General features: G+C 41.0%; 1 protein-coding gene across 1 annotated transcript; it reads right to left on the bottom strand.

Annotated features, from left to right (window-relative positions):
* Positions 1–16,828: 16,828 nt before the first annotated feature.
* On the bottom strand, positions 16,829–19,518 carry LOC148140694 (putative G protein-coupled receptor 139). Its single transcript, XM_087979005.1, has 2 exons — positions 19,449–19,518; positions 16,829–17,769 (listed from the first exon to the last, which is right to left on the bottom strand). The coding sequence occupies exons 1-2, from the start codon at positions 19,516–19,518 to the stop codon at positions 16,829–16,831; spliced, it is 1,011 nt and encodes a 336-aa protein (XP_087835131.1).
* Between the last annotated feature and the right edge of the window lie 4,384 nt (positions 19,519–23,902).

Here is a 23,902-nt window from a genome sequence, read left to right as displayed (position 1 = left end):
AGCTGCAATGGAGGGAAAGATAAAAATTGCCAATAATTGAAAAGATTATAAGTCTAAACGTAACTTTTTTCCGAATATTAGCATATCCCTTAAACTCTTACTCAAAGCTTCCTGAGGAATGAGAATCCAATAATATTGAATGGAATGTTTCGCTCGTTCTACACCCAATAAACTGGACAATGACGACATTCCATATACAAACTCCAGCTGCAAGAGCAGGTCAAGGACTCAGATTTCTGCAGCCAATAAAGAACTAAGAAATTACAGCACAGGAACAGGCCCGTCAGCCTGCCCTGATCGATTTAAACCTGTCACCTGCTTTCAAAGGAATGCATTACTTTGTTCCCTGCCCATTCATGTATCTGTCTCGATTCATCTTAAATGACACTATTGTGCCCACCTCTACCACCTCTGTTGGCAACGTATTCCAGGTACCCACCACCCTGAAGAAAAGAACTTCCCATGCATATTTCCCTGAAACTTTTCTCCTCTCAGATTGAACTCGTGAACACAAGCAATTGAGTACAGCACTCTGGGGATAAAGCTTTTGCTATCTACACTGCTTAGAGATCCCATGATATAGGAGGCCTCAATCAAGTCCCTCCACAACCTCTGACTTTCTAATGAAAACAATGCTAATCCACTCAACTTCTTTTCATAACGAGCGCCCTCCATACCAGGCAACATTCTGGTTAATCTCCTCTCAACTCTCTCCAAAGAATCCACATCCTTCTGGTAATTTGAAGACGAAAACTGTACACATTATTCGAAATGGGGCCGAAACAAAGTCCTATACAACTGTACCATGACCTGCCAAACTTGTACTCAATACCCCATCCAATGAAGGAAATCATGCCTTGTGCTTTTTTTCACTACTCTATCAACCTGTGTTGCCACTTTCCGTTTCCAATAAACCTGAACACATAGATTTCTCTGCACATCGATTTCACCAGGGATTTTTCATTGACTATATAACTTGCTCTACAATTGTATCGTTCAAAATGCATCACCTCACATTTGCCTGGACTGATTCGCATGCAACATTTCTCCACTCAACTCTCCAATCTATCTATATTCTGCTGCATTCTTTGACAGTCCTCTTCACTCTCAGCTACTCCACCAATCTTAGTGTCATCTGCAAACTTACTAATCAGACGACATACACCTTCCTCCAGGTCGTTCATATAAATATATTTCACAAACAAGAGTGGTCTCAGCATGGATCCCTGTGGACCACCACTGAGCACAGTTCTCCATTTGGGAAATTCTCTTCCACTGCTACTCTCTGTCTCCTGTTACCGTGCCAGTTCTCTATCCTTGCAGCTAGTACACCCTGGACCCCATGCAATTTCACTTGCTCCATCAGCCTGCCATGGTGAACTTAATTAAACAACTTATTGAAGTCCACATACATCACATAACCTTCGCTGCACAAAACCATTCTGCCTTTGACAGATAAGCCAGTTTTCTTTCAAATGTAAATAGATTCTATCCTTCATTATCTTCTCCAGCAACTTCCCTACTACTGATGTCAGCCTCGCTGATCGATCATTACTTGGATCATTCTTGCTCCCCTCATGAAGTCAGAGAAACATACAGCACAGAAACAGACCCTTTCGTCCAACTCATCCATGCTGACCAGATATCGTAACTTTATCTAGTCCCATTTGCAAGCACTTGGCCCATATCACTGTAAACCATTAACATTCATGTACCCACCTACATGGCATTTAAATGATCTATTTGGACCAGCCTCCAGCACATTCTCTGGCAGCTCATTCCATGCACCACCCTCTGCATGAAAATGTTGTTCCGAGATCCCTTTCACAACATCGATCTGATGGGAGGGAGACCGGAGTGCAAACAATATTCCAAAAGTGGCATAATCAATATCCTGTACAGCCAGTATATAACCTCCAACTCCTACACTCAGTGCTCTGACCACAAAGGAAAGCATACCAAATGTCTTCGTCACTACCCAAAGAAAGATCTATGAATCTACACTCCAAGGTCACTTTATTCAGCAACAGTCCCCAGGACCTCACGATTTATTGTATAAGTCCTGCTCGGATTTGCATTTCCAAAATGCAGCAACTCACACTTATCTAAATTGGCCACTCCTTGGCCCATGTCTTTTCGTTTGATTCATATATTTGGCAGGAAAACAGATTAAATACTTCAAAAGGGCCTATCTGATATCATTATTGTCGACCATTCGCATGGACAACCAAGCAAAATGTGTCAGTTACCAAATATGTTTGGTGTATCTCATAAAAGGAAGAGCTCAAAGGATAGTTTTAATAAACTGAGAAAGGCTGAAAAATGAAACTTCCATCCAGATATGTGTAAGCTGGTACATTGCATTAGGAAGAATAAAGTCGCAACATACGTTTTAGAATTTAAATGTGAAAACAGTGTGAAGGATTGATGGATATTTTTTACATGAAGATGTTTATTGGAAATTTTTTAAATCATTTACAAACCAACTTTATACAAAAACTGTAATATCAAAATACAGAAAGATAGAGGCTGTCCAACAATGTTATACCATGATACTATTAATAATGAACTGCTACTCTACCAGAACAAAACTATCTTCTTAACTTGAACTAAAGTACAAATAAATTAAAAGGAAATTAAATTAAACTGAATTCAAATTAACTTCAATTAAATTATATCTCAATACTTTTTTTTCCATTTCACTCATGACACCTCCAATGTGGTTCCCTTCCCTGAGAGCACCAGTCATTGTACCCGTATTCATTTCCCCAGTCTCCCCCTCCTCGGGCCATACGGGTGCCCAGACTGATTCCCACGTGTATACCACGGCCCGAATTAATGTGGCTGATAAGTCTGCGTCAACGTAACTTAAAAGGGCCACTATGTCTTGTAAACCTGCTCCGTTTTGTGTGCACCATAATTGTGAGGTATTCTTGGGGGAGATGCTCCATCACTAGCTTAAGCCTCCCCATAAAACCTGGTGGTTTTCCCAATGTCTAATTCAATAAAATATTCTTCCTCGCACAGTGGGTCAGAAGGTTACACAACCTCTTCACGTGTTTTTCCAGACAGGGCAAATTTGGCAACCCCAGAAGAAGAAATACTGGATCCACTTTAACTTCAATCTCCAGGATGTCCTTTAGCTCCCTTCCTCGAGTACTCCAGTATCTCTGGATCTTAATCATGGCCAGTAGCAGTGTGTAAAATTGCCTATTCTCATTTTAAATTTCAGTAACCCTGGAACCCTGGTGATGATCTTCGTTTGAACTGAGCTGGCCTCTCTGGTGCCATATGAGCCCTGTGTAAAGTTTCCAATTGCATCGCCTGCGCTGTGTGACATACTGAAATTTTCTTTACATTTTCCCATCTATCTTCCCATGCCTCCAATGAGATATCTTCTCCTAGCTCTTGATTCCACATCCCACAGAGTCCATCCACATTCGCTAAAGCACGTCCTTTCTCGAAATAAAACAAAGTACTACCTGAAAGAGCGCCCGGACACCTGAGTACTATTTTCTCCACGTCTGACTTGTAAAATTGAGCCAGGAGTGCAATCTTCCTCTTCCTCTGCATATAATCCCTTATCTTAAAGTATTGGAAAAGGTCCCCATTGAACAATCTAAATTTCTCATTTAGCTGTCTGAAATTCCTCCCCCTCAAATAAATTTCCTCGTCAGGAGATTCCATTATTATCCCATAACTTAAAGCCGGAGTCCATTTCCCCAGGTATAAATCTCCCACCAACGGGGTAAGTGGCGAGCTCTTGCGCCAATTACCCTCGTCTTGCCTCATTATCATCGAGGGTGTCACCGAATTTAAAATGATTGGACTCTTACACTGCATCGTCACGGATTTCATGAGGCTCCAACATCAAGCCAAATCCACTCTGAATTCCCCTCATACTTAGTTAGCGAACAGGTCACTTATTGAACCTCTCTTCAAGTCTGGAAGGCCACACCTCCCGCGCACTGTGAAAGCTACAATTTCGTAAGTTTCATTACGGGGCATCTGCAACGCCAAATAAAAGAACCTAGCATACAAACTACTCGTAGAGGTAGCAACAAAGGAAGCGACAACAGACAAGAAAGAACATTCATTTTAATCAGTGGATGGTTCGCACTGCTGCCTCATAGCGCCGGAGACCCAGGTTCAGTTCCCGCCTCAGAGGGATGACTGGGTTGAGTTTGCAAATTCTCCCCGTGCCTGGGTTTGGTCTGGGTGCTCCAGTTTCATCCCACAGTCCAAAAATGCGCAGGTTAGGTGAATTGACCGAGCGAAATTGCCCGGAGTGTTAGGTTAAGGGGTAAATGTAGGAGAATGGGGTCTGGGTGGGTTGTGCTTTGGCGGGTAGGTGTGGACTTGCTGGGCCGAAGGGCCTGTTTCCACACTGAATCTAATCTAAAAACAATAATCCCTCCCACTGCTGCAAATCCTGTTTTATCCTCTCCAATAGTTGAACATAGATAGTTCTACCCAGCTGGTAGAAGGCAAGAGTAGAAAAAATCCCAAGTACAGAAAACCTTTTAAGGGTCATCTGAAGAGGAACTGCATGCCATCCGTGAGTTCAGGCACCTCCAATAATATCTCATTGGAGGCAGGGGAAGATATACGGGAAAATGTAAGGAAAATTTCAGTATGTCACACAGCGCAGGCGATGCAATTGAAAACTTTACACAGGGCTCGCATGGCGCCAGAGAGGCATTGCTTCCGATTTTGTAAAATTGATTTTATAGACCAAAAAACTACCAAATAAATTCATTCTTTGAATTAATCTCGGAGCAGTCTCCTCCGGATTGGCCCAAAAAAGGACGTCATCAGCGTATAGAGAATTCTTTCACACCCCCATTCCCATCCCTGGCCACTATTTCAGGATCCCTCCTAATAGCCTCAACTAACAGCGCAATTGTCAAGGTAAATACCAGCGGTGAAAGAGGACACCCCAGTCGACTACCTCTGCTCATATTAAAGTTTTCTGACTTAATGCCGGTTAGAATGACCGTCATCTCAGGATCATTAGAAAATACTGGCACCCATCTGGAAAAGAATCCCGCCAGACAAAAGTGCTCTCGGTTTCCAAACATGTACGACCATTCTATCCATTCAAATGCCTTTTTTGCATCAACGGAGACCGCCAAACCCGCGATCAATCTTTCCTGCTATACCTGCACTATGTTCAGTACCCTTCTGACATTGTTGAAGGATCTACGGCCTTGCCAAAACCCGCCGGATCTTCTTTGATACTATGAGGCAACACCTTTTCCAACCTCAGGGCCAGCATCTTGAATAGAATATTAAAATCTACATTCAACAATGAAACTGGTCTGATTGAAGCACATTCTTAGGGGCTTTTCCAGATCTTTAAAATGAGAGAGATATTAGCTTCCCTAAGAGAGGGCAGAAGAACATCCTGTGCATATGAATAGCTAGACATCCCCAGAAGGGGTTCAACCTGCACATTATTGAATTCCTCATAGAATTCACTTGGGAATCCATCTGGTGCTGGGGCTCTGCCATCCGGGAGCTGCTTTATTACTTTCTGCACTCCCTGCACTGTTGTTGGCGCATTCAACAGGGAAATCTGTTCTGCATTTATACTGGGGAGGTCCAGATATCTACCTGTCTTTTCTCCAAATTCAAACCTTCTTTTTTGCACAAAGAAGACCTTTTTTATTGCCTCCTGTGTGTGCAGTGAGTCAAGGACTGCCCAGAGGACCGTGCCCTTCTGCAGCTTGACAAAAGAGGGCCCATTACAGTATACCTCCTCAGTTGTCAACCGCCGGGTCTCCAGCATCCGTTGTTGTTCCTCCCTCTGCCTCCTTCAAGTCATTGAATTCGAAATAACTCGGCCTCATAGATGTGCCGAAGTGACCTCCCAAATTATTGCCGGATTACTGGCCATATCCAAGTTGATTTCGCAGAAGGCCCTGAGCTCTCTTGTGATGTACTCAAATAATTTGCTGTCCCTTACCAGGAATGGGTCCATGCCCCAGTGCACCAATTCCACCACCCTTGATTTTAACATCTAAATACACTGGTGGAAGTTTTAGATAGTTATATCTCCAATTTTGCACACCAATGTTTTGTCCAAACACTCTGATTGCATTAAAAAAAATGTGAATTCACGTATGGCACTTGTGCGGTTTGGAATCGATCGTAAAGTCTCTTCCATTAGGGTGGAGGTGCCTCCGCACATTCACGAATCCCAACTCCTCAAACACATACACAACTGCTTAGGTTGCGCAGGCATATCTTCTGGGCCTCTTGGCAGCCTGTCAACCGCGGGATGTATTAGGCGATTAAAAACCCCTCCTATGATCATGCGGTGCACCCCAAGACTCATTAATTTAGTGAGTGTATATTTAGAACTTTAAGAGCGTGTGCTGGCGGACAATACATATTCAGGAAGCCATACTCATCATCATGTCTTCGACCATTAAGAATGAAGAACCGTCCATGTTCGTCCTTAATTTGTTCAATTAACTGGAAAAGGAAGTTCCTTCTCATCAGAAGAGCCACTCATTTGTGTTAGAGCTAAAGGAGGAGAAGAATATCCTGTCATAACCACACCATCCCTCTCCCACCCTCACACCACCACCCCCCACCCCTCCACCCAACCCCACTACAGTTTCAGATGTGCGAGGGACAAAACATTAACTGCATAAAGGCGAAACACTGCTCCGATAAAAGCTACTATAACAAAAAAAACTAATCACGACATTTAACTTCAGCAAGCACCCAACAAAAACCCCAAGTCACTAGAGATCTCCCCCTTTGCACATAGGGGGCACGCATCACAAGCATTGCTACCATCCCAATGCCGTGCCCTTGCCACAGGCAATTCACAAATGAAGAAAACTAGTTATTTACATTCTGAGAATTAACAAAGGATGCCCAACCACTGCACCCCCACCAACACACACAAATGCGCGCACGAACACACACACACTTATCTTAACCACACGTATAGCCAACCCCAATCCGCAAAAAAAAGGACAGCAGTCAAAGAAAAAGCCCCAGATAATAACAACCCAACTGATACATGAAATAATTCCGGTTTTATTGCAAGGCATTATGGATTAAGCCGATAACCACTAAAAAAAGGGGGAAGAGAGGGGAAAAGAAGGGGAACTAAAACAAAATCCATGTCATTGTCTGTAACGATGCTGCTCCCCCAACACCCCGACCTGAGTCCTTTAATTCGGAGAATTCACAAAGACCTTCACCTTTTCTGCAGGATCGAAATGATTTGCCGCCCCTCCATGAGCAAAACGCAACACGAAATTTACACATATCTTCATCAAACGCCCTTTCCTTAATTAGAGCCCCTGAGAAGTCCAAAAAACTCACTAAACTTGGTAATTTGCACATTAAAGCCTGTGAATCTCTTTGCAGTCTTCTTGTTGTTTCAATCACTAACTGTTTTTCTTTATGATACAGGCAACACCACGTGGGGGCGTTGGTCCAACCCGGCCCTGCTCAATGCAATGCTCATTGCATTCCACAATCAACAGGCCTGACTCCAACTCCAGCCCGAGGAACTCCAAGAGCCACTTCTCCAGGAAGCTGACGAGGTCTAGCAGCAAGGTGCACAAGGATATGGTCAACTCCTTGCGAGCTCCTGCGTGCAGATCTAAGTTTCCTATTTCCTACAATCGTTCCACGCTCTTTAAAATTAATACGCTGTCTTTTTTAAAAAAAATACTAACGCCTCTGTTTTAACTTTTGGAATTAGTGTGTATAATTCTGGTCTACCTCTTATTGGAAGGAAATTCTGAAACTTGAAATGGATCAAAAATGATTGACAAGGATGTTCTCAGAGTTGGAGGGTTTGAGCTGTAAGGAACTGTTGAATAGGTCGGGGGTGTTTTGGCTGGAGCATCAGAGGCTGAGGAGTGACCTTACAGAGGTTTATAAATTCATAACGGGCATTGTAATGGTAAATATACAAGGTCTTTTCCCTACGGTGAGAATCCAGAAATAGAGGGCAAATATTTAAGTTGAGAGGAGAAAAATTTAAGAAGGAGGCAACTTTTTCACACAGAGGGCAGTGCATGCATGGATTAAACAGCCAGAGGGCGTGGTGAAGTCTGGTAGAGTTTCAACATTTAAAAGGCAACTGAACGGTATATGAATCAGAAGGGATTAGAGGAATATGGGCTAAGTGTTGGCAAATGAGGTTAAATTAGCTAAGGTTTCTGGTCGGCAGGGACACGTTGGACTGAAGGGTCTGTTTCCGTGCTGTACCTGTCTATGACTTTATGACTGTAAGTGATTACACAACAGTATCAATCAGATCAGTGGGTGACTGTTAGGAAAGATAATAAGGTAATTCAAATGTCTGCTGTCACTATTTTTATCGCAATAGATATTCAGTTTTGAGTACTGTTGAAAAGCATAATCTCTCAGAGGAAAATGGAAGAGACTGTCATAAATTGGGCACAAAATTTATGTGAGGCGGGCTTTGACAGCATTTGAAAGAGTAATTTAAAAGTTCTGTCATGTCAAGGGAACAGGCAAGAGATTCTGCTGCAGTGAGTTTGAACCTCGGATAATATGCTGTTTTCTTGGTGCCAGGATTAAGGATACCTCAAAACGTTTCAAGCATGTTGTGAAAAGGGAGAGTGAGAAACCAGAAGTTACTGTACACCTTGGTTGGAATGGCATTGTTAGGGAAAAGATTAAGATATTACAGAGTGAATATAAAACGTTAGGTAGAATATTAAAACAAAGAACCTCAAATGTAGCTTTCTCTGTATATTCCCACTGACAAGTTCAAACGAGGGAAACACTAAAAAGATAATGTAGAAAAATCAATTGCTGAAGATATGGTGTAATCTTTAGGAATTCGGGTTCTTGGATCATTTTGATGTTTTCTGGGGTCGAAAAGACCTGTTCAAAAAAGGCGGCTTTCACCTCTACTGGAATTTGTCCATTATCCTTGCAGGAAGAATTGCTAATCCTGTTAAGGGAAAAGGTAAACTATTCGAGAGAGGAGATGGAGGGATCCTAACTTCCAGGATAAATGGGTAATTACGTGAGAACAATTTTGATTCTGAAAGCAACAAATTAATAAGAAATGACAAGCAAGAGCAAGTCTGATAATGAAGTCGTGCTGATGAATTAAACTTCATTTATTGCAATGTAAGATGTATTACAGGTAAAGCTGATGAATTCAGGGCATGTTTGGAAATATGGGATTTTGATGAAATAGCTATTGCTTGCTACAGCAATGGACAGGAATAGCAGCTGAATCTACCAGGTTTCAAATGCTATCGGTTGAATAGAAAATGATGCAAAAGAGATGTTCATAGCAAATGACAGTATCAATGAACAAATTAAACAGGAAGCTGCATTGATCGAGCAATTTTATCATTCATGGTCTGACGTTATTTTTATTCATTCTTGGGTCTTGGGTGCCCCTGGCTGGAAAGAATTTATTGCCTGTTCCAAGTTGCCCGCGATAATGTATTGGTGAATTGTCCTATGAAACCAAATGTTGTACCATGAATCACCATGACGTAAACAGGGGAGTTCCATGACTTTATCGAGCAACAACAACATCATGGAGGGGATCTTGGTGGTTTTGATGCTCCCAGTGCCTGTCCCCCTTATCCATGTAAATGAAAATTGGTGTGTGCTTGAAACGTGCTGTCTGGAGAAGTTCAGTGAATTTGTGCAGTGCATCTTGTTCTTATTACACACGAATGTCCATGAGCATAGGTAGTGGAGGACGCTGACGGTCCCAGCCAATCGAGTGGGCGACTTTGTCTGGAATGGTATCAAGCTTCTTGACTGTTGTTGGAGCTGCACCCAACCATGCTAGTGGAGCATAATCCATCATATTCCTGATTTGTGCCTTTTAAATTATAGACAAGATTTAGCGAGTCAGGCAGTGAGTTACTCGCTGCAGTATTCCTAGCCTCTAATCTGCTTTTGTGGCATACGTGAAAGGTAACCCACAGAACATGGATATTGGGAGATTCAGTAAGGGATCAGAATGTGGCTCACTGGTTACCACTGCTATTGCACAATGCCAGGCAGCTGGCCTCAATTCACTATTGGGGTGAACTTTACGCAATCTCGCCATATCTATATGGATTACCATCTGATGCTCCAGTTTCCTCCCATCTTCCAAATTCGTGCAAATTAGTTCGATTGTTCATACTCAGTTGAGCCAGGGATGGGTAGGTTAGGTGGGTTAACCATGAGAAATTCAGGATAATGCAGGTATGGCTCATTGGACGGTCAGTTTACATGCAATGGGCCAAATGGTCTCTTTTCTGCATTGGAGGGATCCCATGATTCAGTGATGATAACGCCATTGAATGTTGGGGGCAGGGGATAGACTGTCAGTTATTGACGATTGTCTGGGATTACTGTGGGATGTATAAATTATCATTTGTCTGGAGAATGTCCAGATGCTTTTTTTTTGCTTTTGAACATTGATTGCATCATCATATGGGAGTCACGAATTGTGCAGAGCCTTATGCAATGGTTGGTGAACATCCTACGTCTGGTGATATGATGGAACAAAATTAATTGATGAAGCAGACACTGCCCTGAGGAACTCCTGCACTGATGACCTGGAGCTGAGGTGGCTAACCTGCAACATCCAGAACCATCTGTCCGTGTGCCATATATAATTACAACTAGCAGGGCGTTTGCTTCCCGATGCACACTAATTGCAGTTTTGTGAGGGATTCTTACTGCCACACTCGGTTGAATGCATCCTCGATATAAAGGTCAGTGACTCTCACCTCATCCTGGAATTCAGCTCTTTTGTCCATTTTGAACCAAGGCAGGACTGTGGTCAGGATCTGCGTGGCTTGAGTGGAAGCGAAATTGGGAATCACTGAGCAGGTTATTACTGAACAAGTACTGATTGATAGCACTGGTGGTGACACCTTTCATCACTTTACAGATTATCAAAAGTAGACTGAAGGAACAATAGTTGGCCAGCTTCGATTTGTACTCAAGATTTTCTTTTTTGTATACAGATCATACCGAGACAATTTCCCATGTCAGTTTGAGGACATGTTTTAAATGTACCAGAAGAACTCTAGGCATGGGAGTTTCTGGAACACAAGTCTACAGTACACTTGAAGGAATGGTGGTGTGGACCATAGCCTTTACAGTATCCAGTGTCTCTATCTGTTTGTTGATATCAATTGGAGAGTATTTAAATGTTTGAGGACTGCTATCTGCTATGCTGGGAATGTCTGCAAGGCCGAAGTGGATTATTCATTCAGCGCACCAAGCTGAATGTTGTTGCGAATGCTTCAGCTGAACCTTTTACACTGATGTGTTGGGCTGGTCCATCATTTACATTGGAAAATCTGTGGACCCTCCTCTTCCAGTTAAGTGTTGAATTTTCACCAACTGGATATTGGAGGCACTGAAGACCATGGGGACGCCAGGAATATATTTGGGCAGCGGCTGAACCCAAGACACTACATGTGCAGTGTTTTCCAGCCTACCTCCTCCTCTAACTTGTGTTCGCTTGATAAGGTAAGGCTTTTCTATTTTTTTTTTCTTCTGTAGTATGTGATTGTTTAAAAATTTGCTTGCATTTTTGTAATTATTTATTAATCTGTTGTTTGAATTAGCACATAGCAGAGAAGTACTAGAAATTATTTAGAACATAAATTTGTATAAATGAATTAACTAAGAAGAGATGGATTGGCAGGTGATGTGATGTAAGTGTATGATGTTGGAGCTGTCTGATCCCACTGTGAACGGCAGTGCTCACATTTGCAGCAAATGTTAGTTCCTGGAAGAAGTCTGGTTCAGAGTTGATGATCTGGAATCTGATCTTCAAACACTGCAGCACATCCGGGAGGCGGAGATTTACTTGGATGCTTTGCATCAGGAAGCAGTCACACCTGACAGATTAAGTGATTCAAATTCAGGTAGTAATCAGGGATAACAGGGTGTGATTGCAAGTAAGGCATGTCAGGGGGGTGTAGATTTCTGAGTTCGGGAGTGGAGGAGTCTCTGCTTTTGTCCTTATTCAAGGTATGAGATTCTTGCTCCCCATGTGAAGGAGAAAAAGGGCTACAGGGAGGATGAGCCAACTGACCATGGCACGATTCAAGAAGGCGGAGCAAAATGACAAATAATTGTTATAGGGGATTTTATCCTTTTGCAAGCCAGATTGCGAGTTCTACATTCTGTTTTACCTGACTGTTACCAGCGTGCAGGATATCTCTGACAGGATTGAAAGGATATTGGATCAGAAGGGGAAAGATCCATCTGTTGTCGTCCATATTGAGACTAACATTATAGGCAAGGCGAGAATGAAGGACCTGTTTCGGAATTTTGAAGCACAAAGAACAAAAGAAAGGAACATGTCCTCGAGGGTCATAATCTCTGTATTACTGACCGAGCCATGATCAAATCGGCTTAGGGATAAGAAAATTTGGGAAGCAAACACGAGGCAAAGGAAATGGCTTGGGAAAATGGGGTTACTTTCATGGGGTATTTGCATCAATGTTGGAACTCAAGGCATCTGTACCAATGGGATGGTCTCCACCTGAACTGAAAAGGCAAAATAGGTTGATCGCGAGGACTTTAAACCCGTGAGAAAGTGAGGACTGTAGATCCTGGAGATCAGAGTCGAGAGTGAGGTGCAGGAAAAGCACAGCAGGTCAGGCAGCATCCAAGGAACAGCAGAATTGACGTTTGGGGCAAGAACTTTCCTGATGAACGGCTCTTCTCTGAAACATCGATTCTCCTGCTCCTCGGATGCTTCCTGACCTGTTGTGCTTTTCCATCATCACACTCTCGACTTTAAGCTTGTGAGTTGGGTGGCAGCGAAAGGGAAAGTTGCCGGAAGTAGTATGATAAATTAAAAGGTAAACAGCAGGTTCACATGCATGCAGGAGGGCTAACATAAAGGGCAGACAATGAAAGAAGCAAAATGGAAGGACAATTCAGGAGATATTAGAGATGTTGTGAATCATGACGGTGCTAAAGATAGCATAAAGGCGCTTGACCTCAATGCTCAGAGCATTCGTAATAAGGTTGAGGAGTTAACGGCACAAATCATCGCAAATGAAAGTGATTTGGTAGCCATTACAGAATGGTCACGACTGAGAGTTAAATATCCAAAGGTACAAGACTATTCAGAAGGACAGACAGTAATATAAGGGAAGTAGAGTAACTCTGAAATTCAAAGACGATATTAGGGCGTTGTTGAGAGATGACATAGGGTCTATGGAAAATGAGGTTGAATGCATTTGGGTGGAAATTAGCAATTCTAAGGAGGAAAACGTACTCAGAGGCATAGTCTATACGCCACCAAATAATCATATCACATTGGGTCAGGCAATAAACAAAGAAATAACTGATGCCTTCAAAAATGGCATGGCGGTTATTATGGCGGATTTTAACCTGCATGTAGATTGGTCGAAGCGGTCGAAGGGTTGCCTTGAGGGTGAGGTCATTGAGTGAATCCGTGGTAGATTTCTTGAACAAGCTATCCCAGATCTGGTCCTGTTTAATGAGACAGGATTAGTTAATGACCTCACAGTTAAGAATCTTCTTGGAAGATGTGATCACCATATGGTTGAATTTAGAATACAGCTGGAGAGTGTAAAGATAAAATCCAATACTGGGTTCCTGTGTTTGAAGAAAATAGAATGAGGGCGGACTTGGCTAATGTTGACGAGAAACAAATATTTTATGGCGGGACAGTTGAAGAGCAGTGAGGACTTTCAAATAAATTTTTCAAAGTCCTCAGGAAAAGCATACTCCGGTGAAAAGGAAGGACTGTAAGAAGAGTGGTAATCTGCCATGGTGGTCTACGGAAAGAAGGCATGCTGTCAAATTGAAAGAGAATGCATACAAAGTGACAAAAAGCAGCATGAAACTAGAAGATTAAGAAAACTAAAGATTAACAGAAAGCCACAAAAAACAGGAATAAAGAAAAGTAAGATAAAACATGAGAAAAAACTAGCACAGAATATAAGATGGATAGCAAAAGTATCTATAAATGCATAAAACGAAAAAAGGTGGCAAAAGTAAATGTTGGTCCTTCAGACAATGAGAGGAGGCATTTAGTTATGGGACATGATGAAATGGCCGAGACATTGAACTGGTATTTTGCATTGGTCTTCACAATGAAGGATACTAAAAACATGCCAAAAAGTGACGAAGAGATGAAGGACTGTGAGGGCATGGAAACTATCATTATTATGGAAGAGCTAGTGTTGGGCATGCTACTGGAACTAAGGACAGATACGTCGCCAGGTCCTGATGGAATGCATCACAGGGTATGAAAAGAGATGGTGGGAGAAATAGCAGGTGCATTGGTTGTAATTTTCCAAAATTCCCTGGACTCTAGGGCAGACCCAGCAGATTGGAAAACAGCAAATATGATGCCACTGATTAAAAAGAGAGGTAGACAAAAGATAGGGAATTATAGACCAGTTCGCTTTACTTCTGTGGTGGGTAAGATGCTTAAGTCTAACATCAAGGAAGAAATAGCAGGGCATCTTGAAGGAAATTGTCCCGTTGGACAGACGTAGCATGGCTTCATGAACGGCAGGTCATGTTTGGCAAATTTTCTGGAATTCTATGAAGACATTGCGAGGAAGTTAGACAATGGGGACCGAGTGGGTGTGGTGTACTTATACTTCCAAAAGACCTTCGATAAGGTGCTGCATGGTAGGAGTAGCAATAAAAAAGTTTATTAGTTGAATGTTAAAAAGTTGAAGGATGCTGCTATGCAGAGGGACCTGGGTGCTGTTGTGCATGAATCGCAGAAGGTTCGTCTGCAGGTACAACAAGTAATTAGGTTGGCAATTTAAAGTTTGTCCTTCATTGCGAAAGGGATTGAGTGTAAAAGCAGAGACGTAATGTTGCAGCTATACAAGGTGTTGGTGAGGCCACACCTGGAGTACTGTGTGCAGTTTTCGTCTTCTGACTTCAAAACAAATGATGTTATGGCAATGAAGGAGGTTCATTCGGTGATTCCAAAATTGATGGAGTTCGATTATGAGGAGAGACCTTGTAGACTGGGATATTTTCAATAGAATTCAGATGAATGCGGGTAATCTCATGGAAACATATTAAATGATTAAGGGAATCGATAAAATTGAAGTAGATAGAATGTTTCCACTGGGAGGTGAAGCAAGGATAAGAGGGCATAAGAAGGCATTCCTGAAGAATGGCTCATGCCAAAAACGTCGATTCCCCTGCTCCTTGGATGCTTGCCTGACCTGCTGCGCTTTTCCAGCAACGCATTTTCAGCTCAGAGGGCAAAGCCTCGAGATTAGAGGGAGCAGATTTAGGACTGGATTGAGAAGGAACTTCTTCACCCAGTGGGTTGTTAATTTATGGATTTCCTTGCCCAAGGGTGTAATTGACGCTACTTCAGTAAAGCTATGATAGATACACTTTTGAAAAATGAAGGAATTAAGGGATATGATGAGTATGCGGATAAATGGAGCATAATCCATGCAAAGATTATCCACGATCGGATTGAGTGGCAGAACAGTGTCGAAGGGCCAAATGAATTATTCCTTCTCTTAGTTCTCATGTTCTTATGTGGCAGGACTGCTGAGTTTAGATCTTTGTTTGTACGAAATCTCAGAGAAGTCTGTCTATCACTTGCTGCCGATGCTGTTAGGCATGTAAACAAGTTTAGCCGTTAACTACCCTGTGAGTTTTCTTAGGCTGCCCTATAACAAACGCCCAGTAATTGATTTTAAAAGAAACACACATATTGACATCTTAAAAATGAATCTTATTAAGGTAGTTTAAATCTGTAGTCATGACAACATGTGTCTTCCTCTTCTTGAGAATGTCCTACATGGGAATTTAAGGCCCACACCCTGCTTTGCCAGTCAAATAAACTCAATTCCTCTTGATGCATTGATACTGGGTAAACAACAGAGAAAGGAAAAAGAACGTACAGGTGAACATACGAAGAAGAAATTATTCTATTCGAAGCAGCTGAGTTCAAGAATTTCCAGAGCAGATTGTAGTGTAAATTTGTCATTTTAATTCATATTCTTTTGATATATTTGGAGGGATAGTATTGTGGAACATGTTCATCATTGAACTCTCATTTGCAACACATGTTAAGAAATGAATTGCAAATCGAAGACAATGCCTGATCTTGCATTGCTTAAAATTCAAGGGATAGAAAAAATCGTTGGGATACATTTTAACATGCACTTCGTTACAATTCCATTTGCTTAAATTGTCAAGATTAATAATAAAGTCGTTATTTCATTTAGTAATGTAATTTATTGTACAAAGCCAGAGTATTGCTGAAAAAAGACCAATTTTGACAAAGGTTTTCACGTTGCTCTCAACAGTTCAATTCATAAGGAATAAAAAAGTAAAAGAGAGAACACCATTTACGCTGTACAAGAGGAGGGTGTTGGTTGTTTCATAAGTGGACTCTCATTGGGAGAGGCGTTTCTACTGAAATGAAGGTGTTTGAAAGTCACTTGTGTACACTGGAAGCTGCATATATTAATAAACCAAGCTCTGTTGTCAGCAGAGAGATAGAACATAGATAACAATGTGCCAGTTTTAATACAATAATAAAGGGTAAAGCGATTATCCGGTTCAAATCTCAAGGGATAGCCTTGATCAATCAATGTCATCTCGAGTGATTTAGGAGGCCAACAACGTTTGTCTATTAATTATGGTCATCGTCAAATCAATGCATTGTCCATGATCATACATCTACTTACAGAGTCTACTTGTCAAAACTGACAGAAACCCCCACTCATAGAGCATGAATGTTAGTTTCACTTGATCTTAGCATTAACTCCAAATTACACTGATGAGTGAAAGATTAAAAGTTTCAACATCATGTGCTTTCTTTTTCACAGCACTTGGTCCAAGCTACCTTAAAAGAATGCATGATTAGAGTCACGGGACGCGTAATTGTGTTCTTTATTTCCTCTCTGAATTTGCGCTGGGTAAATACATAAATAAACGTGTTTATGCAGCAACTCGTGAACTTAAGCATATATCCAGATTGTTCGACAATAGTAAATGGATTGTTGTAATTTGATTCTAAAAACGATACGTCTGCAAATTGTATCCAAAAGTAAGACACAAGTGTCAGACTCCACCAAAGCAGAAAGCTGCCAGAAATAGCAAGTAATAAAATAATTGATTTTCTTCGGTTCTCCACCACCGGATCGTTGTAATTCTGACCTTTATTCTTTCCAATGACACCGCTTCTTAGTCTATTTGCCTGTAAAATACTCCTGATAGTTAATACATTGAACAGGAATATTAAAGCAAACGGTAAAGCTGGAGTAAGAATAGTTTCAATCCAAAGAAATGCAATCCATATCGGTAAAGTATAAAAGCTTGCTTTTGCAACACAGGACCATGAGATATCATCAATTATTTCACGAGCTTCATATATAAAATAGATGGGAGCACTCTGCAAAGTGCTCAAACAACACACCACGACTATCACTGTTGTTGCAGTTTTAGTCGTGCAGTAGTTTCTTTGTAGCTTCTGACAGCAAATAGCAATAAACCTATCAATGGTGAATGCCACAGTCAACCGCACAGAACAATCAACACAAACAAAGCCCAGGACGAGGTTCAGACTGCAAATTGGAGTGTAGTTTAGGAACGAATATGGAAAATACGAATCTTTAATCTCGTAGAGCATTACATCAAATACCAGCACAGACAAATCTGCCACCGCCATGGCCACTAGGTATGTGGTAATGCATTTGGAGAGCTCACAGCGTCCGCGAGAGAGAATTACAATGGCTACCAGATTTGCTGCGAAGTGAAAAAAATTATATTTGATAATATTGTCTCCAGTTTGAGAATGATCAGTCAATTTACAACTTTCTGATCAAAATATCGCGCACTCTTTATGTTGGTACTTGCCAGCTAGCGGGAGTTGGAAAATGAGTCACATTGTGGAGTTTTACTCACAATCAGTATTATCATGCATTGCAGCTGCATGGAATAAAATTGTTGCACTCTGAAATAAAGGGTCGACTGGTCATGACAGTCTCCAGAAATTTGGAATGTTCTAATTTCTGCTACATTAGGTGGATTGGCGGATGTGCGAAAATGAGTTTCTGTTCCAAGGTTGTGCTGACACAAAACTTTGTCTTTTCATTTGATTCATATACTTGGCAGGATAGTTGATTAAATATTTTAGAAGGGCTTGCTTGATACTAGTATTGTCTACTCTTTGCACATACAATCGATCAAAATTTTAATTTTGCTAAAATTGTAGTGTTATCTCATAAAAGGAGGAAATCAAAAGATGAGTTTAATAAACTTATAGAATGGGTAGGAAAACAGAACTTCCACACAGGTGTGTGTGACATAGCACACCTTAGCAGGAAAAATAAAGTTGTAATGGGCCATTTAGAAATTAAATGACAAAACAGTGTGTGGGACAAGTAGATATAGGCAAATGGATGCAGAGTTCATTAAAGAAGCTACACACTAAAAAGGCCGAAAAAATCCCCAGAAATCACAAGGTTTCATTAATGCACGTCCATAGATATGAACTTTAAATCAATGTTTGAAATCAAAGTACTATGACATTTTATAATACCAATCTTAGAATTTTGCGAACAGCAGTTGTCTCATTAATATTGTAAAATAAAAGAGGCATTGCAAAGATTAATGTTATTTGGAGAGTGAAACTGAATTAACAGACTGTACCCATCAATAGGTTTCCCATTGGAAAACCAAATCGAAGAAAGAAGTGTGGAAATAGTTCAGGAGATCGTAAAATCACTACTCAAATGCTCATATATAAAGGGTATCCAATTGCGATCAAAAATGGAAAACCAATACACCATTTGTTCGTGAATTCAAGAAAAATATTATTTAAAAAGTCATATTCAAAATGTGGAACTGGTTTCCATAAGCATACGCTGAAGGGAATATTCAGAATTCAATCGAATATAACTGACCTCATGAATAAGAAAGCAATATAGGTTTCCAACTCTACAACCTGTTTTTATGACGGAAATTGTTTCATTATTTTGTAAAAAGGTTGGCAAAATACAATATTGGTGCACAGTAAAACGGATTTTTTTTTCAGGTGAATCAACATTCATAAAATTTGTCCATAAAATTATTTGATTTGTCTTTCTCCACAAAAACTGGCGAATTTGTGAATGTTTCTAGCATCTGAGAATTCTACATCAGATTTCTAATCTTCGCAGTGTTTGCTTCTGAAGATACAAAAGCAATCTACAAATGAAACTAAGGGTCTATGTACCAATTTTTTTAAAAAAGAGAAACTGTGTTTCCAAGCAAATTATTCTGTCCAGAATTTCTAACATACATGTAGTGTTCTTAGCATTTAATTTATGAAGCTAATTAACATCAATGGTCTATAGGCAAACAGAACATATCATTGACAGAAGGAAAAGTACTCCAGTTCAACAGAGTTGATCATAAATTTTAAATGATTATAAAATGATTACCAGGAATAGCAACTACTGCAAGAATAGGGTAGTAAATATTTTCCACCTGTATGATTGCTGGTTGAGCCATGTTCGTATAGTGTTCTCAAACCAAAATGCAACTAAGCTTGCCTTTATACTTCACCTCACCTGACGACACGAGTATTACACAATGATTGACATCAGTGCCAGTGTTTTGAACAAACGCATTACCCCCAAGGTGTATTTCCATCTATTGCTGAAGTAGTCTGATTACACCCGACTGTTCCTCGTTTAAAAGAGTAAAATTCATTTAAAAGAGTCGAAAAGAGTCCATGTATGTGATCAATCATCTGAAATATATTTTAATCCCTACACTCAATGAAAATGACAAGACTCTTGATTCTAAAAGTATTAAATACTAGATTGATAATGTTGAAATAATTTCATAGATGTGCATGTTTCAGTGCTCTAGCGTCACCAATTTCTGATAGATTTGTACACAACAATAAATACTTTATAAGCTACCTGATTCATGCATTCAGCGAACCCTCACAAACTATACAGAGACCTATTATGATTATGAAATCAGTAACCTGATGCAATGAGGGCAAACTGCGAGTTTAGGTTTCGTTATGAACTGACAATGGACGGAGTACAGAGATAGGAATTGGTTTAATATTCATTGAAATTCAAGAAAATTAATTCAGATAAAGTTGATAAAATCCATCTCAAATGTCAATGGGAGTTTGTATTTTGCACTGCAAATTAGCATCTCCCAAACATTCTACACATCCTTGATAGTGAAGGAAAGAAGGAAAATTGCAAGTGAGTCATTTGTTTCGATTCGTCTCCTCTTCCTGGATTATGTTGCATTGATATGATCTCCACGTCTATCCCTAAATTGACATTAGTAATGCTTCTTAAAGTTCGCATGGTTGAGACTTTTAGCAGGTTCCATTTCTCATAAAGGGAAAGTGAGGGCTGCACATACTGGAGATCAGTGTCAAAAAGTGTGGCGCTGGAAAGAAATGCAGGACATGTCCTGATGAAGGGCCTGAAACATCATCTCTCCGACTCCTCGCATGCTGCCTGACCTGCTAAGCTTTTCCAGCTCCAGACATTTTGACTATATTTCTCATTACTTGCTTAAAAAAGTGCTAGGATATATTTGTGTTCAGATACAATGAGTACAATGCATTCCACTGTTGCCTCGGGAGTGTCAATATTAATTGTGTCAGCAGTCAGACGGAAGCAGAAAAATTGAATTTGCACAAAGCTTCAAAGTTTCATTTGTGTATTTTTTGGGAATCAATTAAATGAAAATGTTGTTTAATGAAAAAAAATCTTACAAACCAAGATAATATCAATTAGAAATGAATGGAGTCGACTGATCGATTCAAACTAACCATTGCTGAAATTTGGTAACTTGGTGATGAAATGTCCAGGGAAGACAGAATAACACCCGGTATCAATACTGAATATATCAATAGCTATATCAAATTGTTATCATCAAGGCTACAGTAAATTGCAATATCATATCCGGAGGTGGTTTGAACTTTATGGCATGGAGATTTCAATTGTTTCTGATTGGTATAAATTTAAATTATTCAGATTGGAGAATGATGAAATATTTATTTTCATTAAAGTGAATGTGAGTTACTGAACTCAGATGTTTTGTTTCTACTAATTAATTATTGAAATCATACCTTTATGGAATCACTTTGCTGATTAACGTTTATTGCACGTTAATTTCTCTTCTTGCATCCTTTCACTAAGCAAGTAAATAAAATCTGAATATTCACATTTATTTTGTGAATTAACCTGAAGCTGTCTTATTCAACCGCACTTTCACCAGGTTTAGGAAAGAACAGGCATATACCTTGATGGCCACTGCCTTCTCGATATTTCGTCAGTAGACAGATGCGCAATTCTTCACTTTGAACTTAACGTTAATGACATGAACAAGTAACGATTGTGCAAAAACAAAAATAGTGGTGACTTCTAAGTGTCAGAAAATTGGGTGGAATGCTGTCAAAAATCTGAGTGTAGAGGAGTTCCATTTCACCCTGCTAGTTAATCAGATAACATGCAATAAACTCAAAGAATGTGCAATTTAATTTGAAATCTAAATCACATTTATAGGGTTTTTAATGCTTGGAATATAGCAGTCTGTTGTGGAATACTGTTTCCAGCTGTGCCTGAGACCATCATGCATCGCCAGACAAGACTTGGTTGAAATAATCATGTGTGGTTACGCAGAAGAGAATCTCACGTGACAGTTCAAATGTTTGCTTGCACTCTGAAAAATGCAATGCATAGTGTCATTTATTCAAATAGATGTGAAGAAAGTGAGGACTGAAGATGCTGGAGATCAGAGTCGAAAAGTGTAGTGCTGGAAAAGCACAGTCAGTCAGACAGCTGCTTCTCGGAATTTATCTGAACGGCTGTGCTTTTCCAGCACCACAATTTGCGATTTGAGGAAATGCACCCACATGGTGGAGTTGGCAATTCTCTTTTTGCATTTTGTGTGTGTGTGAGTTTTTATGCATGTGTGTGTGCACTCGCATGTTTCTGTATGTGTGTGTGTTTGTATTATTAGGAATACATCACAGATTAGTGATATAATAAAAGTTTCAGTCCAAAACTAAGAACAGTTTGTTGGGGAGATTTCACTGCGGTGTTTAATGTAGGGCTAGGGAGGGTGACACTTCCAGCCCTGAAATGGTTAACAACAGCCAAGCGAGCTGCTGCAGGCGATTGCATGACTGCTGGAGCTTGTAAGGGATATGCATAATGTTAATTAAATCTTGGAGCCTGTAAATACCAGCCAGTATCAATTGCCCCATCGAAACTCGGGATTCATAAAGAAACTGATCGGAATCTGTAACTGTTAGACAAGTGAATTGCTCTATCGGAACCTGTAACTAGTGAGTGTGAATGGCTCTATTTAAGTCTAAAGTTGATAAGTGTAATTGACAATTTAGTTAAACTAAAACTATTGAAAATGGCTAGCCTGTCAGACGCATAGTAATTCCTTGACACAATGGACTATTGAATACGGGATCGGAACCGCTCCCAGGGATGGCTGAGCCATTGTCAAGCACAGCAGGAGCTGGACAGGCACTTCGATGCGGCCAATAGGAGGACGGATCCCCAGCGCGCGCAGATAAATGGACCAATGGGGAAGGCGAACTGACCGGGGACTCCAGGCAGCGCGAAGTATAATTGTGTCAACTTTGAACGGGAAGGGAGAACGCCTTCTCCAACGAATGCATGCTTGTAGATTCGTTGTATCAGTTAAGATTCTGTGAATAAACTGCTGTCTGCGTCTAATCATAGTTGCCAGTGTGAGTCTCTCCTTCCAAAAGAACACGCAAAGACGGGACCCTCCGGGTCCGTCTTAACATTTGGTGAGCCTGACGCGGGAAGGGAAAGAGACAACGGCAAGTTGGCAACGTTGGCGGATCAGGGAGCAGACAACCTTCGGCCGAAGTTTTCTAAAGGTGGGGAAGCGCCTGTTAAATCCAAGGCTTCCAGTAGTTAGATTTACTCTCAGTTAGTTTCTTGTCTGCTCTCCGAACCTCACCAACCCAAAACAAACCTGATCAATTTGACAGCAGCATCGCAGAGTCCTGACTGGTAAGCTTTTACTAACCTTTTGACGTACCCAGTGTGTGAATTTCTAGCGTGGCTTTCGGAGCCGGAGCGCATATATATTTGTACCCAGTGTGTGAATTTCTAGCGTGGCTATCGGAGCCGGAGCGCATATATATTTGTACCCAGTGTGTGAATTTCTAGCGTGGCTTTCGGAGCCGGAGCGCATATATATTTGTACCCAGTGTGTGAATTTCTAGCGTGGCTTTCGGAGCCGGAGCGCATATATATTTTTACCCAGAGTGTGAATCACTAGCGTGGCTTTCGGAGCCGGAGCGCATGTGTTTTTTCCCGTGTGTTTTTTCCCCTGAATCTCTAGCGTGGCTTTCGGAGCCAGAGCGCATATCTGTTTTGCCCGATTTTGCAGATAGTTCTGCCTGACGATTACCTGACGTTTCCTACCTGAGCGCTGACCATATTCGACTTCCTGGATCCATGTTACTGAGCACTTAAACCTGACGGACTTTTGGTTTAGTATATTTGTTGTGACCACCGAACATACCCGGGGTGACAGAGGTCGGAGCTCTTCTTATGAAGAGGGTGTAACCGTACAGACGTCTGCCTTAGACCGGTTGTTAAGAGCAGAGATCTGCCACGCGAAGGTCAGGTTTTGAAAGACGTACTGTTTTTGAAGCGGTTCCCTTCAGGGGAGATCCGACATGGGGGACCTGAATTTTCGGACCACCTAAGTTGACTCACCTCAGGACAGCATGTCCCGGAGTGCCCTGGTGGCACTGCAGGGACGGTGGGGACATGCCTATTCACAGTCAGTTACTACTGGATAGCGTAGCCCTGCATAAGGAAAGGTTGGACCTGGTGATTGCCCAAGCACCAGAACA

Source organism: Chiloscyllium plagiosum, unplaced genomic scaffold, assembly GCF_037043375.1.
Source record: "Chiloscyllium plagiosum isolate Xiang-an unplaced genomic scaffold, Cpla_swu_hap1 HiC_scaffold_35, whole genome shotgun sequence".
In the NCBI taxonomy this organism is placed as follows: Eukaryota; Metazoa; Chordata; class Chondrichthyes; order Orectolobiformes; family Hemiscylliidae; genus Chiloscyllium; species Chiloscyllium plagiosum.
Note: the sequence above shows the minus strand (reverse complement) of the source record. Positions and strands in the feature narration are given on the sequence as shown.